This window comes from Neltuma alba, unplaced genomic scaffold (assembly GCF_004799145.2).
Source record: "Neltuma alba isolate B1F8T4 unplaced genomic scaffold, ASM479914v2 tig00003392_pilon, whole genome shotgun sequence".
Taxonomy (NCBI): Eukaryota; Viridiplantae; Streptophyta; class Magnoliopsida; order Fabales; family Fabaceae; genus Neltuma; species Neltuma alba.
In genome coordinates this window covers 296,913-312,281 of record NW_021633263.1, presented here as the reverse complement: position 1 = coordinate 312,281, position 15,369 = coordinate 296,913, and the positions used below count along the sequence as shown (strand labels likewise).

The following is a 15,369-nucleotide window of genomic DNA, read 5'->3' as shown; positions in this document are numbered from 1 at the left end:
AGAAACTGTTGTCTGTAAGGTGGAATCAGACCCCAAAAAAGAAAAACAACAAAGCACTAAGGAGAGAGAGATCAGGAACTAACAAGGGCAGTACATCCAGTTGCTGAGGCGCTTGATCGAGGAAATGATGCAATATTACAAGGAAATATTTTGCTACGAAAGATGGCTAACACCAAATTGCAAATGCCACAATTATCGCGCGAAGAAGTTTGGAAAATGCTTGAAGAATGTGAGTGTGATGCTGAAAAAAATACTTGACATGTATTGTTTTCTTATGAATGATGTTGACAAGCTTAGGATAGCTATTCAATGTCCGGCTTCAATGCGAAAACAAGTGATAATGAGGTTGTTCGATGGTGCTCATTAGATGGTCATTTTACCATTTGTTTTAATGACTTTTGTTATAATTTGTATATTTTAGTAGGTGTTTAAAAAATTATCACTTTTCAAGATTATTAATGACTTTTGTATGTTTTGTTACTTTTGCATACGTCAATTTAGCACATTTGAGCATAAGCCAATTCAACTAATGTTTCATATTTGAGCAAGTTAAATGTTACAACGAGAAATTAATTATGCTCATGGAATAATCTGCTTGAATTATGTTTCTCTTTCAGCAGTTCAACAGTCTCCACATCCCAACATGGGCATAGTTTTTCAATAAGGTTAATATAAGATTTGGTCCCTCAAGTTTGTCCTAATTTTGGTTTTAGTCTCTCAAGTTTCAAACTATAGGTTTTGGTCCCTCAAAGTGCAAAATAATCTAAGTTTTTATTAGATTATAGGGATCAATATTTTAAATGAAAAGAAACTTGAAAGACTAAAACCTATTATTTGAAACTTAAAGGACTAAAATCAGAATGATGATAAATTTAAAAGATCAAAGTTTGTATTAACTTTTTTTAATATATCTATCATCATGTTTCTTCTAAAACTTGTTTACTGCCGTTTCAGTTTTCCCTGCATCTGATAAGTTTCTTCACCACCTTTATTCTATCTCTTTTGTTAAGTATAGCTGCTCTGTACTCTAGCCTTTTCTTTTTATTAATAATAAAATGTTATCCTTTTATTTAAAAAGGAAAGAGATTGATTATTTATTTACCGAGTTCTTCATGGCAGCAGAATATATAAAACTGGAGATTGCGCATTATGGCAGGCCGTTAATCTTCATTTTGTTGTGGCTTTTTTAAATTAATTTATTAACGGCTTGATCTCAATCTATTTGTGCAACACTTGTCATTAGTCATCACTATGCTTATTATTTTATGTTACATATCATCTTGGCTTGGCAAAGTTTAATCTTTTTGTAGTTCAAACATAAAACTTAAGAAATAAATAAATCACGATTGAAAAACCGCTTTGAATCAACACTTGTGACAAAGAAGCCCGGTAATAGACCGGATTAAATTTAAGGACAATCAATGTTTGTGAGTAAGAGTGGGGCAAAGTTCAAAAATTAATTTATAATGATTGAGTTGCACTGATTCAAAAAGAAGACTAACAAGTTAAAATTATATGAATCGAAAGATTAATTTTCTCCAAAATGAATTAACTATTTGTATTTGCGAAAATCAATCTTTTAAATCCTTAATTAGCTGTCACACTTTGAATTAGAGGAGCAATTTGGTTTTTAACTTTTTATTTTTAAAACTGAAACCATTCATAAATACTGGAACGGGTGAACAAGAACACGCGAAACTCAGTCCATCGCGATCATCACGGCCTGCATGTATTGAAGAGGTAAATCTTTGAATTTAATGGTGGATTAATGAAGACAGTCATCGCCACGTAGATGCTATCTACCAGAATCACAAAACAAAGTTTGCTTCGTTGAAGGTCCAAACTGTCATTTCATTTCCAAGCCAAGCCGCCGCGCCCCCACCTTACCCATAGCCACCCACCCTCCGCCGCTCCCTCCACCGGTTGTTCCACCTCCGAATTCGACAAATTCAACCAACCATAAACTCGACTATATAAACCATAATTTACAAGTTCCTGAACCATGCTCAAAAGCCAATAAGCACTTACTCGTTAGATCAAAAGCTCACAAGTCACGAGTGTCCAGCTTCAATGGCGGATTCGATCGACGGTAATGTTCTTGCGGCCAAATCCCTCGCCAAATTTGGTGTTCAGCACATGTTTGGTGTCGTAGGTATTCCAGTGACGTCACTCGCAACTCGCGCTGTTTCTCTGGGTATTCGATTTCTGGCTTTCCATAATGAGCAATCTGCGGGTTACGCTGCTTCTGCCTATGGCTACCTCACCGGTCAACCCGGGATTTTGCTTACTGTCTCGGGGCCTGGTTGTGTTCATGGCCTCGCTGGTCTCTCTAACGCCATGGCTAATGCTTGGCCGATGGTCTTGATCTCTGGTTCGTGTGATCAGAAGGATTTCGGTCGTGGTGATTTTCAAGAGCTTGATCAGATTGCAGCCGTGAAACCCTTTTCAAAATTTTCCGTCAAGGCTAAGGATATAAGAGAAATTCCCAACTGCGTTGCTCAAGTTCTCGATTGGGCCGCTTCTGGTCGACCCGGCGGATGCTATTTGGATCTTCCGTCGGACGTGTTGCATCAGAGAGTATCGGAGGCTGAAGCTGAGAATTTGTTAACCGAGGCTGAGAAGTCCAGAGTTAAGGATGGAGAAGGCATGGCAAGTCTTCAAATTCCGAAGATTGGGGAAGTGGCTTCGCTGCTTAGGCATGCACAGAGGCCTTTGATTGTGTGTGGAAAAGGAGCAGCATATGCTCGAGCTGAAGATGCTCTTAAGAAGCTGGTGGAGACTACTGGCATCCCGTTTCTGCCTACGCCAATGGGGAAAGGTTTATTACCAGATACTCATGAGCTTGCTGCTACTGCTGCTAGATCACTTGCTATTGGTAAATGCGATGTTGCTCTTGTTGTTGGGGCAAGGTTGAATTGGTTGCTGCACTTTGGTGAGCCACCTAAGTGGTCGAAGGATGTGAAGTTCATCTTGGTAGACATTAGTAAGGAGGAAATTGAGCTGAGAAAACCGCATGTGGGTTTAGTTGGAGATGCCAAACAGATTCTGGAGAAGATAAATAAAGAGATTAAGGATGACCCTTTTTGTTTGGGCAAGTCACATCCATGGGTAGAGGCTATATCAGGCAAGGCAAAGGACAATGTGTCCAAAATGGAGGCTCAGCTTGGGAAGGACGTCGTGCCTTTCAATTTCATGACGCCAATGAGAATTATAAGAGATGCCATTTTGGCGTTGGGTAGTCCTGCGCCAATAGTGGTTTCAGAAGGTGCAAACACTATGGATGTTGGTCGGTCTGTGTTGATTCAGACGGAGCCAAGGACCAGATTAGATGCAGGGACATGGGGAACAATGGGGGTTGGCCTGGGGTATTGCATTGCGGCTGCAGTGGCTTCTCCTGGTCGGCTTGTAGTGGCGGTAGAAGGGGATTCTGGATTTGGGTTCAGCGCAATTGAAGTTGAGGTATAAAAAATAACTGCCTCCTATTATTATCATCTAGTAATCATGGTTTTCTGCCCTACATTTCAAATCATGGTTTTCTCTTTTTATTTGCATTGGGAGATTAACTCTAAAAGTAAGGGCATATTATGCCATACAGTTTTTCCCTGATAAAACTGAGTTTGCTTTAAAGCAGCGCGTTTCTGGTAAATTATCTTACCTATTAACTACCATAAAAAAACGCTGTATCATTTATCCATTTCTTTCACAAAAATATCCTAATCATCTAAAGCATTTTGCACTTGACATTTTCCAAGTTTCATCTTTTCCAATATGCTCCTGGATTATTTTTGCTGGAAAGTTGGATAGTTCTTTCACTGCCTCCCAAGGCTTTCAATTGCAGTCTTGTTAATGTGGGCAGATGGAAAAGACAAGAGATAGTAAGAGGGAAAAGCATAATCAAATAGAGAAAAGGCTGTAATTCTTACCTTTTGTTTTCTACACCACCTGCGTGATTAATAAAATCACTAATAAATATCTATGGTTAAGTTACAATTATATACTTGCAATTGACTAAGAAATAGATCTTCCATTCCTTAGTGCTTAAACTTTACCTCATTTAGGATATTTTTGTTTTCTTATCTTATTGTGGCACCTAAATGTTATTTTTATGCCATATCTTTGTATTTACCTTTTTTTTACTTCCTTTCTTCATATTTGCTCTTATTACCTGTTGCAACCGTAATTCATGAAATACCACAATGCCCTATAAACATGGATTTTCTTTGATATAATCTTCCCTTATATATTGACGAACTTCTTTCTGAATCTTTTTCTTCTCCCTGATTTTTTCCCTCTCTCGTCTTGGAGATTAGTGCAGCTTGATTTATTGCTGTCTAATGGCATGATGGATGCTAGATATTGCCAGAATGTTACCTTACTTCGGTTGAACAACACTTTGATGGTTGTATTAATCTTGTCCATCTCTAATGTTCATTTTTTTTGTCACTCTCGCATCTAATAACAGTTTGATCAGATTCCATATGCAGTTTTCCTTAAAATTATCTTTTTATATGATGAAGGGTGTCCTAGTCTCCACAAGGCTTTTGGATTTCTTCTATGATCTCTGTGTTATGGTGGACATAAGCTGCAGTAGTTTAGCAGGAGAGAACCAAGAGTTTTTTTTTATTGGACTGGTATTTTTGGGTGGGAAATTTTTTTTTTTTTTGGGTTGGGTGTGAGGATTGTTGGTAAAAATGGCTTCCTCACCTTCCTGATTTTGTTGAGGTTTAGTTGCTTTCCGTGAATATAGATGAGGTTTGGGCAAGTGGTTTAGCACCCATTTGAGCAAACCAGAGATGAAAATCTTTGTCCACTACCCATGGGGCCATGGGAGTTGTGGAAAATTGTGCAGATATTATAGTCTTCCATCTACATTTGTTCCTACCTTTGCTGGTATAAACTTTTGGTATCCTTGCTTAGCATAGGCTTCCTTGCACGATGTTTTTCATCATGAGTTTCTTCTCCATCTGGAGATGGAAAGAACATTCTTTGAGATATAGTATAACATGAGTAGAGATGATATGGTTGGTTGCAAGGGTTGTCCCTTGCTGTTGAAAACTTTTAGACGAATTGGATGTTTATATTTGTTGGTATACTATGCTTCAGCAATTACCAAGGATGGGAGAAAGTGGTCTATGGCTGCCTGAAGGGCATTTAATTTGAAATCTTTTTTTAGCTACTTAGCATCTCAGGGAGGTCTGTCTTATTTGGCGTTGCGTTTTCCCAGGATTTTGATTTGTTGTTTTGAACTGATCCAAATAAATGTCTTGTTTAAATAACTATGTAAAAAATCAGTGTTTTAAGGGCATTTATTTTCAAGTTTTAGCTTTCTGAATATTAGTACGACATTGTATATGCATTTTCTATGAATTTTGATATCATCACGTGGCTACAAATGTCTTTGAGCTTATATATTGTTCATTTTGAAGCACAAACACTCAGAAACAGCCATGATTGTCCGCCATACGTTTGACATTCATGTATTATACACAAGTGCAACATTTCAACTAACATCTGAGAACTTTAGAATTTAATGCTGCTGTGTCATGTTGGCTAGTTTTTGTGTCACCACTCACCATTATCACGTACTGAATTAGTGTTTAAGATCAATCATTTTTCAAACCTACCTTTTCTTTTCCCCTTATCAACGCATCCCACGTGGATACATATAAATTACATTTATAAACATAGAAGATTTGGGTTGATATATTCTGTCTTTTGCTGTTGCAGACATTAGTTAGGTACCAGTTGCCTGTGATTGTGATTGTTTTCAACAATGGTGGCGTGTATGGCGGTGACCGTCGAAGCCCAGAAGAGGTAAATGGACCTTACAAGGACGACCCTGCGCCTACTTCTTTTGTCCCTAATGCAGGCTACCATATTTTGATTGAAGCTTTTGGGGGGAAAGGTTATATTGTTAAGACACCAGAAGAACTCAAATCTGCTCTTTCAGAAGGTTTCTCTGCACGGAAACCAGCCGTTATAAATGTTATCATTGATCCTTTTGCCGGTGCCGAAAGTGGCAGGCTGCAACACAAGAACTGACTTAAATCTTGATTGCCTCTTCCACTTTCTGCTTACTTCGCATGCTTCATCTTCATTTTCTGTGGTAAACATTTCAGCAGAGAAAAATTATAAATAAAATCATATTTATATTGTCCATCTTGGTGGTTTCAGTACTTCTGCTAGTAGTTCCTAGGGTACAATATCTATGAACTGATGGTTGGCCCCAAAAAAAGAAAGTCTATGAACTGATGAATTTTTGTCTGTCTGTCGTCGTCTCCTAGATAGCAGATTGTTGTGACATTTGTGAGTTCCAGAACTGCATAACACCCCAGGTCGCACCAAAAAAAAAAAAAAAAAGGAAGAAGAAAAACTGAATGATGCCTACTCTTAGGTGGCGTTTGGGAATACAAACATTAAAAAAAAATAGAAAATACGCTTTTTGGTCTTATTTAAAAGGTAAATAGTTAAATTTTTGAAAAATCATAAAAAAAAGACAGTTGAAATTGAAAAATTATAGATAAGGACCTGTTCACAGAAATTGTTGTTAAAATCTATACTATTATTGTCAAAATTCATAATAATGTTATAAGTGGTTCCTATTTACAATTTTTCTATTTTAGCTTTCTTTTTTACGATTTTTTCTAAATTATTTTTCATATGAATATACTTTTTATTTATTATTGTATTTATTTTATTCTTATAATGTTAAAATATATATTAAACAGGGATAAAGTAAAAAAGTTATTAAATTTTAAGGCAAATATAATGAAATTTTTTTTTTCTAAATATGAGTAAAACATGTTAAAAATAATTTATAAATAAAACCAGAAAAAAAAGAGGAGCATCACTTTTGGGCTTTGTCCAAAAAAAAGCTCTTGTTTCATGTTTACCCAGTATAACGCCAAAACTTGTCCATCATAAAAAAATTAACATTTTCTGTTGATGATGTCTCGTCATATATTTCACCTACTCCACCTTTCGTTGGTGTATGATATTAGGCATTTAGGTTCGTTTGGACATCTTTGAAGCAGAGGGAAGCTTGGAGACGAAGAGGCCTCGGCAGACCCTCCCTCTTCTAGCGGGTACGTGTAACTCATGACCTTTCTATAATCACTGATGTTAGAGCCTTGTCATTGAAATTTTGAGGCAATATAATATTTAGCAGACATATTTGGAGGGACTGGTATATCATAATTTATTAATTTTTGTTGATATAGTTAATTATAAAATTAAACAAGAAGAAGAAGACCGAGAGGAATTAAAAGACATTCTTAAATGTATCTATCTAGGGATTAGGGAGATATATGGAACTAAAGGTGCATTCTTTAAATTTCATTAATCAAAAAACATTGAACCAAATTTATTCTAATAAACATTGAATCAAGGATGTACCTTTGACTGAAAGAATTCTAAAACACGTGTCCACTGAGCGCATCAATAAATGAAGGAAATATTTATCAAAGGGTGCTAAAAAAGGCTCTAGGCCACTTCAGACCTTCATTGAATATCAGAAAAGTTGAAGAAAAAATAACACAAAAATGACATATAAACTTGAAAATTCCCAGATCATCATTTGAACAAGGAAAATGCTATTTTCATCACTTCAAACCAAATTGGAATTCTCAAGTTAAATGGAATGACCAAACTGCCCTTACTAATTACAAAACATGGGCACCACATTCGCTTACATCAGATGAAAGCTAGCGAGAAGGAAAAGAAAGAGAACGTGTGCATTGCTGGTTTGAATGTCAGGAGAAGATGCTGGTTCAAAAGTGTAAGTATTTTTGAAACCATATGACTTTTTTCATCTTTCTAGCATTACTGTGGTGTTCTATTTTTTCATTTTGATGGCTTTGGGTTTTGGATAATTAAAGATTCAGATGAAGTTCAAGTGCGGCATTACATAACTCGAAAGTTCTTCAAGTTGGGTGTTGGTTCTTTTTTTTTTTTAGGTGTGAGAATGGTTAGAAATTTGAATATATAACTTGGTTAATGTTGGACAGGGTTTGGGCTCTGGGCAAGTCTGGGAAAATTTGAAGAAGCTCAGTGATGATTATGTAGATGGAAAATCTGAGTATGAACGGTAATAATTCGCGAAATGTGTGGTTAATAGCAAAAGTATAGTTGCAAAACGGCATGTTAAAGTTGTTACTGCAGGAAGTGACTATGTCAAATTGATTTTGAAAATTGATAAAATATTTTTGTTAGAGAATTAATATTGTGATGAATTTTTTTCTTATTTGTTACAGGTTAGAATGTAAAAAAAAAAAAATCTTAGATTTAAGATCGGAAGATTATCTTAAAAGATAAATACAATAACTTGTTCTAAGCTAAACCAAACATTGCAGACGCTACGAAAAGGACAAAACGGAAAGGGATTGATGATTGACGTCCGTGTAGAAGTAAACAAATCAGGCGCCTAGCCTTTTTTTTCTTTTCATTATTATATATAATATAATATAAATTAATTTTATAAATTATTTATAAAATTACTTGTTTAGCCTTAACCCTAGTTATCATCCCATCATCCACACACAATCTCAATTATCTCATCTATTAATCATTCACCTCTACCTCTTCTCTCTTTGATTGCTCAAGATGGCAATACCAACTCATTCCCTCTTCTCTTATTTGTGTTGTTTGCTTAACCATTATGATTGTTATAAGTTTATTTTAGTAATATTCAAATAAAATATTATAATTTCAGTAGGATAAGTTTGCCCCAGTTTATGCATGAAAAGCAAAACAAGTAAAATCTAATTTTGCATGTTGTTTGTTGTACTTAATTGATGTTAGAAAATATATTTTTTTAGCGAACAGATAATTAATTTTTCTTATTCCTACTTATTTGAACAACTTTTGTTGCTAGGTGTTCTTTTTTTCCTTATTGATCTCTTACATTGCAGGTGCGCTGGAATCCTAGGCTTTTAAAACATATTGCAGGCATGGTTTGAAAGGTTTTGTGTGTGTATCAACTTGGAGACATAAGTTTTTAAGCGTTTTTGTTTTCGTAATAAGTTTTTAAGCCTAAAAAGGCTTCAAGCCTTATCAAGTTTTTTGAAACCTCGGACTAGAGCTTAAAATAAGACTTGTATACAAGCTCAGTGAAAAGACATTTTCTTAAGATAAAATTATAAAACAATTTTAAAAAGATAATCATAGAAGAAAAAGAATTGGTTAGAGTATTAAAACACCACCATGGTTATAAAAAATTTGTATTATTTCAAAAACATCACAAGATACTCAATGCACAAAACATTCATAAGTTTAACAAGTATAATAAGAACTCAAGACATAGTAATCACTTGTAAGCCCAACATAAACATTTATCCCACAAAGATTTAGGGCACAAAAAACAAAAAAATACTACATCCAACCCACAAGTCACACACGTGTTCAATCCATAAGAGAAACATATGCAACAATGTCCTATTGCCTCCAACTATTCTAACAGTACTCCACCAAATACAGTTGTCCAAGAATCAAACAAAAGTAAGTATATGTCAATAAAACATGGGCTCTAAGATGGCAATATATATAATATTACAAGCCCAAACGAAAAGAAGATTACTAAGCTTTGCTCGCCTATGCCTCTGGTTGTTTTCCTTAACATCGAGCCAAACTAGATGACTCTCTTGAAAAACAATAATGAACAACGAGATGAGATAATTAAGTCCCAATAACCAATAATCAATTTACAACACATGCAAGTAGGATGGTTAGAGTCGGAAAAACGGGCCGAGCCTGTTTAGGCTCTGAAATGAAAAAGGTCGGGCTTGAAATTTTTCCCATCAAATGGGAAATAGGCCTTGGAGGGCCGATAACTTAAAAGGACTGGCCCGTTTAGGCCTTTTTTATATTTTTTTTATTTTTTAAAATATTTTGTGTAATTTTAATATTATTAATTTTTTGCATTGTTAATGATATTTCAAATATTTAGTTATTATTATCATTTTAAAATTAAATTTTACAGAATGGTTTGATTTATTTAGTTTTAGACAATAATTTGTCCAATTAAATTTTTAAAAAATGGGTTAATTTGGACTTTAATAATGATTTGATTTATGTTATATGCGTTGATATTTTTAAACTATATATATTTAATAATAGAGTATTTTTATACTTATATAACTTGTGATTCTATAATTTGAATTAGAAATTCATGAGTTTCAACAACAATATTTCTCGCATCAAAGTAAAATAATAGTTAGATTGAAAATTTTAAAAGTAAAATTCCTATAAAGAAAAAAATTTGATATTTTTGTTACGAAAGAAAAGCATACTTATGAAGAAGAGTAATTGATTATAGTGATAATAAAGTTTCAAAAGATTAATAATAGTGTCTATTTATTGTACAATTGCACTATAGATGAAACTTTTAAATATTGTTATCTTGTTAATAAATGTTTTAAATGTTCTTGGATGTTGATGGATATTTATATATAATGATATTTTGTATTTGTGACTTAATTTTATTCATATTTATGTCTTTTATTAACAATTTCATTGGTTTATTTTAATTTTTTTGATAAAAAAATATGAAAAATATAAAAAAAATAGCATTTTTTCTTAAACAGGCCGAAAGTCCACAAGCCGGCCCTGAGCTTGTTAGTTTAAGGGTTGGGTTTAGCAAATTAGGGTATTTTTGAAATTTTAGCCCTGTAGGGCCGACCCTTTTAAGCCCGCCAGTCCTGGAAGGTCGGGCCGGCCCTGATTCCCACCTCTAAGGATGGTAAGTCGATGAAGTGGTGCTCGTACATGAATTTTTAAGTGATAAAATATGCAACTATAAATGCAACAAACACATAACTATATAAATGTTCATGTCGTCTACCATACATTACTCCTCCTTATAACTCTATGGCAAACCCAAACTTTTTGCGTTGAGTAACCCGGTTAAAGGTCACTCCACTCCCATCAAGTCAACGGACAACCTCTTACACCTACACCACCTAAAAATAAACTATGGTGTAAGAAGTGTCTGTCTAAGAGCCTATTCTCAATTATGAGCCGAGAAAAAGGAAGAACTACAAGGGTCTAATAACAGGGCCAACCACTATGATTAGGGGTGATGGCATGTTGGAAAGGTTTTAGGAACAATTATCCTTACATAACAAAATCTCAATTTTCATTTATGACCCCAATGCATAATCACAATATAACAATCTTAATTAACACATATATCTCACAATTCATTACATAATATCAATTCTGCTCTTTAACATGATACAAACAGTAAAGCAATACAAACTAATAATATTTGAGTTAACATACTTCCAACTTCACCAACTATAATATATAAAAATACATATTGTAAAAATAAACGCACAATTCATAGTTTAGTTAAGTATGTAAGGTTAAGAAAACCTTACAATCCACATTTGGCATATAAAATAAATTAACTCTAGTTACTTCTACTCTAAACTTAACCTCACAAACTTGAGAAATAAGAGCACAAATTACAAACTCCGAAATACAAGATAACCTTCAAATAATGTTGATATAATATAATATATATAAATAAATAGCTTAATTACATAGAATAATAATAATAATAATAATAATAATAATAATAATATTATTATTATTATTATTATTATTATTATTATTATTATTATTATGTATGCTTATATTTACTATCTGAAAATTCTAATGTCACATTAAATTCTCAATTATTTATTTTAACTTCAATTAACATTTTTCCTCCACCCAAACAACTCATTCAAATTATAAATAAATATTGATTTTATTTATTTGTATAAAATTCTCAATTTACTATTTAAGTTTTGAGCTTTAAAATTTTTTTCAATAATATATCCTCAATTTACAATTTAAGTCAAATAAATTATTTAACTTAATTTTAATCAGTATAAATATGATATATATATATATCATAAATGATACATTTTTGAAACTAAAAATTTGATTTTAAATACTAAAAGCAAAAAATGGACAAATCTAAAGTGATTAGAATTAATTACTCATTTAACTCTAAATTCTTATAGTTATATATTGTTAAAACTCATTACTTACTTTACACCTAAACGTTAAAAGCAACAAATGGATAAATCTAAAGTGATTAGAAATGAATTGTGGGATATATTTAATACCCCTCACATATTTATTAAGAGAAGCTTTCCCTAATAACTTTTTACTTACTTTTCCACTTAACTTTCGATGGAAAAGTTACCTTTTTTCTTTTTTTTTTTTAAATAAATATAATAATAAAATATTATTTTTAATAAAAAAATATTATTATATTTTATATCATTTTATGTTACTTTTAAATTTCATTTTTTCTAAATAATAATACTTTAATGAAATTTTTATTTTTATTATTTTTTCACTACTTAAATTTGAAAATAAAATTTAGGATGTTATACTAACAATTTCTCTTACAATTTCAGGCCTATTTAATGAAAGTTAAGTTTAGCCTATCTTCACCCCTATTTTTAAGGCATAAGTCATACAATTCGTTCTTTTAATTTTATATATACCCACATGGTCATTCATATTTGCATGACATGAACTGTATTGATGATTTTGAGTTTCACTCAAACGCATATATGTAGAATCAACTTTAATTTAATAATATGTAATTAGATGTTGCCATCATTATATACTATAGAATCAAAATAAAATATATTGTATAATCATTGTTTGTCTTGCAAAATGTATGCTTTAGAACACCAATAAATTGAGCCTCCGTTGCGGCGTGCAGCACTCCGGAAGTCAGTTTTGTAATTATTGGCATGGCATAACACTCGCACGAATCAGCCCATACCTATCATTCTATTTTTTGGTAAAAATAATATTATTATACCCTTCTGATATTTATTTATTGTTATTGCCAATCTTATCTTATCTTGGAAGTCTTTTACATGTTATAAAATACTTCAACCTACTTGTTTTAGTAAAAATAATATATTATTATACCCAAAGTTATCAAACTGTGAGTTTAAGCAAACTTGTGATGGGGAAGTAAACTCAGAATCATAAAGGCGTAAGAGTTATTTTTATTAATAAATGGCTATCAAAAATATATGACTAGATAATTGAAATGCAAAAAAATGACAAGAAATTAGTTTAAATATACTTTAAATTCAAATCATTGAAATTAAATTCATTGATATTAATAGTTTATCATACTCAACACAAAATTTATATGAAATTCACGTACTAATATGAACTCAATAAATGTAATCAAATAAAAAAATTATAAATTCAACAAAGATCATCAAATATTTGATTGTGATCATTTCCATTATTTTTCAAATTATTCATCTTCATCATTTTAATCTCCATTTGCCTCACCCACATCATCATCATTATCTTTATAATTTTTCAGGAGGCTCAAGTCAGCATTTAAATCAACATCAAATATTAGATTAGTAATGTTCTCATTAATTTCATGAGGTTGAAGAACCTCATCATCCTCTTCCTCCACATCCTTTTCATCTTGTCTTTTTCCAATATTCCATTCATCATCAAAATAAATATTATCAAAATCATAATTAGAAGTTCTATTATTTTGTTTCTGTGTTAGCTTGAAATTGCACATAACAAATGCTAAACAAAATAAAACAAAATTAATTACTATTCTAACCTCCAGGAAAAATTATGTTGAAAATTAGAAGAAGAAAAAAAAAAGAATATATCCTACAATATCAAAAGTGCTCTAATTACATTCACAACTAGAAGAGTTGCAACATAAGCTAAGAATGTGAATTGCAATTTTTTGAAGTTTCTGGCATTCATCTCTAAGAATCCCTCCATTATGTTGGCGGCAATTTTTTTCTCAATGCTTTTGCAATTTCATGTCTAAACATACCTTTTGCATGATGAAAATCAGGCAACTGATACTCGATTTTGTTGCATTCATCTAGATTTTCAACGATTCTTAAAAAGCAATCACATAATTCTTGTTTAATCACATAATTTGATTTAAAATTAGTGTCATAATAAAAATAAGGATTGAGATAGTATGCTACTGCATGCAAAAGCCTATGTAGTTGAGTTTCACACCTCTCATCAATTATATTCCATATAAAATCATAACTATCACAATCAATAAATTAAAAAGTCATTTAACAAAACACACACAAAAATCAAGATATAAGAAACATAAAAAAATGTATTAATAAAATTAAACATAAAAGTTAAATGTAATACTCACTTCTTTTTAACATTATTAAAATTTTGTTTGGTCTTTTCCTTTGCCGTTTCCATTGCTTCATATATGAATCCGATAGCTGGCTTCTCATCTAAATCCACTAAGTGAAGAGTGTAAGGAATTGAAAGACACGCAGTGGAAAAAGTAACTTTAAAATTTTCCAATCCCTTTGCCCGGATCTATCGATTGTGTTTAAGTCAAGTAGGAAGAGGTGTTACCTATGGTATTCGAATCGTTGGTGGCTCAGGGATTCCGACATTTGAGATGCCTATGCTCTCTTTTCGATCATGAGAAGTCAACAACTCAGATCAGCTTCCTCTACCGGTATCCACACGAACAGCGTTCCAATCACGAACGACGTGCTAGCGCCTCTTGTCCTTCTAGGGTTTGAGAATCTGTCCTCACCGTCTTTATTTTGGCCGTTTCTTATCTGCAAACTTTTTGCACTCACTACCCCAAACCCTAGCTCCTAATATCAAATATATAGGATGTTATGGGTATTATGAAGGATATTGGATTTCGGAATTAATCCTAAATTAATTCCGAAATTAATACAATATCATATATTGCGTGATCTGATAAGAAATTAATTAAACAAATACGGTTCATATTAAATCCGTCCCTACAGATTTAATTCACCTATTCATTTAATTCAAAATAAAGATATGATGGAATTATATTTGATTTATTCTAATAAATCAAATTTGAGATATTATAAGATATCATATCAATCTAAATTTCAAATTTAAAAGTGATAGAGATTTAATTTATCCTTATAAATCAAATCTTATAAATATCTCTTATATCATATTATATATATACGTGAATTTATATATATATATATATACACACACGTCCACCTTAGATTATTCATTGAATCTAGACATATCTTAGATTCAATGAATCTGAACATCATAGCTCGTGTTGAGCTATTTTGTGATCGACCTTGTAGGCCCATATGAAGTTGGCAGTAGGCCATTTACTATAATGACTCACAAGTCGTAAGCGGTCTCTAGCAAGACATCACGACTACCCAAATCATATGAGGATCGATGAACGATGTAACCTTTCATACAATCATATCACGTCCCTTTTGTTACACGACATTTTGGTCATGGATGAGGCATAGAGAACGTCATCCTCCTATTCCTGACCGTTACTTTCTCGATCCCTGAGTAGTCTGAGTATAGAAA

At 32.5% G+C, this 15,369-nt stretch overlaps 1 protein-coding gene across 1 annotated transcript; it reads left to right on the top strand.

The window, feature by feature from the left end:
• The first annotated feature begins 1,859 nt into the window (after positions 1-1,859).
• LOC114741433 (2-hydroxyacyl-CoA lyase) lies at positions 1,860-6,157 on the top strand. Its single transcript, XM_028929699.1, has 2 exons — positions 1,860-3,459; positions 5,728-6,157. Exons 1-2 carry the CDS (start codon positions 2,071-2,073, stop codon positions 6,040-6,042), a joined length of 1,704 nt encoding a protein of 567 aa, XP_028785532.1. The 5' UTR covers positions 1,860-2,070; the 3' UTR covers positions 6,043-6,157.
• Positions 6,158-15,369: the final 9,212 nt, after the last annotated feature.

Coding starts and splice junctions, on each gene's coding strand:
- LOC114741433 (XM_028929699.1), top strand. CDS start 2,071: ATGGCGGATTCGATCGACGGTAATGTTCTTGCGGCCAAATCCCTCGCC. Junction 3,460..5,727: donor TCAGCGCAATTGAAGTTGAG/GTATAAAAAATA, acceptor TTGCTGTTGCAG/ACATTAGTTAGGTACCAGTT.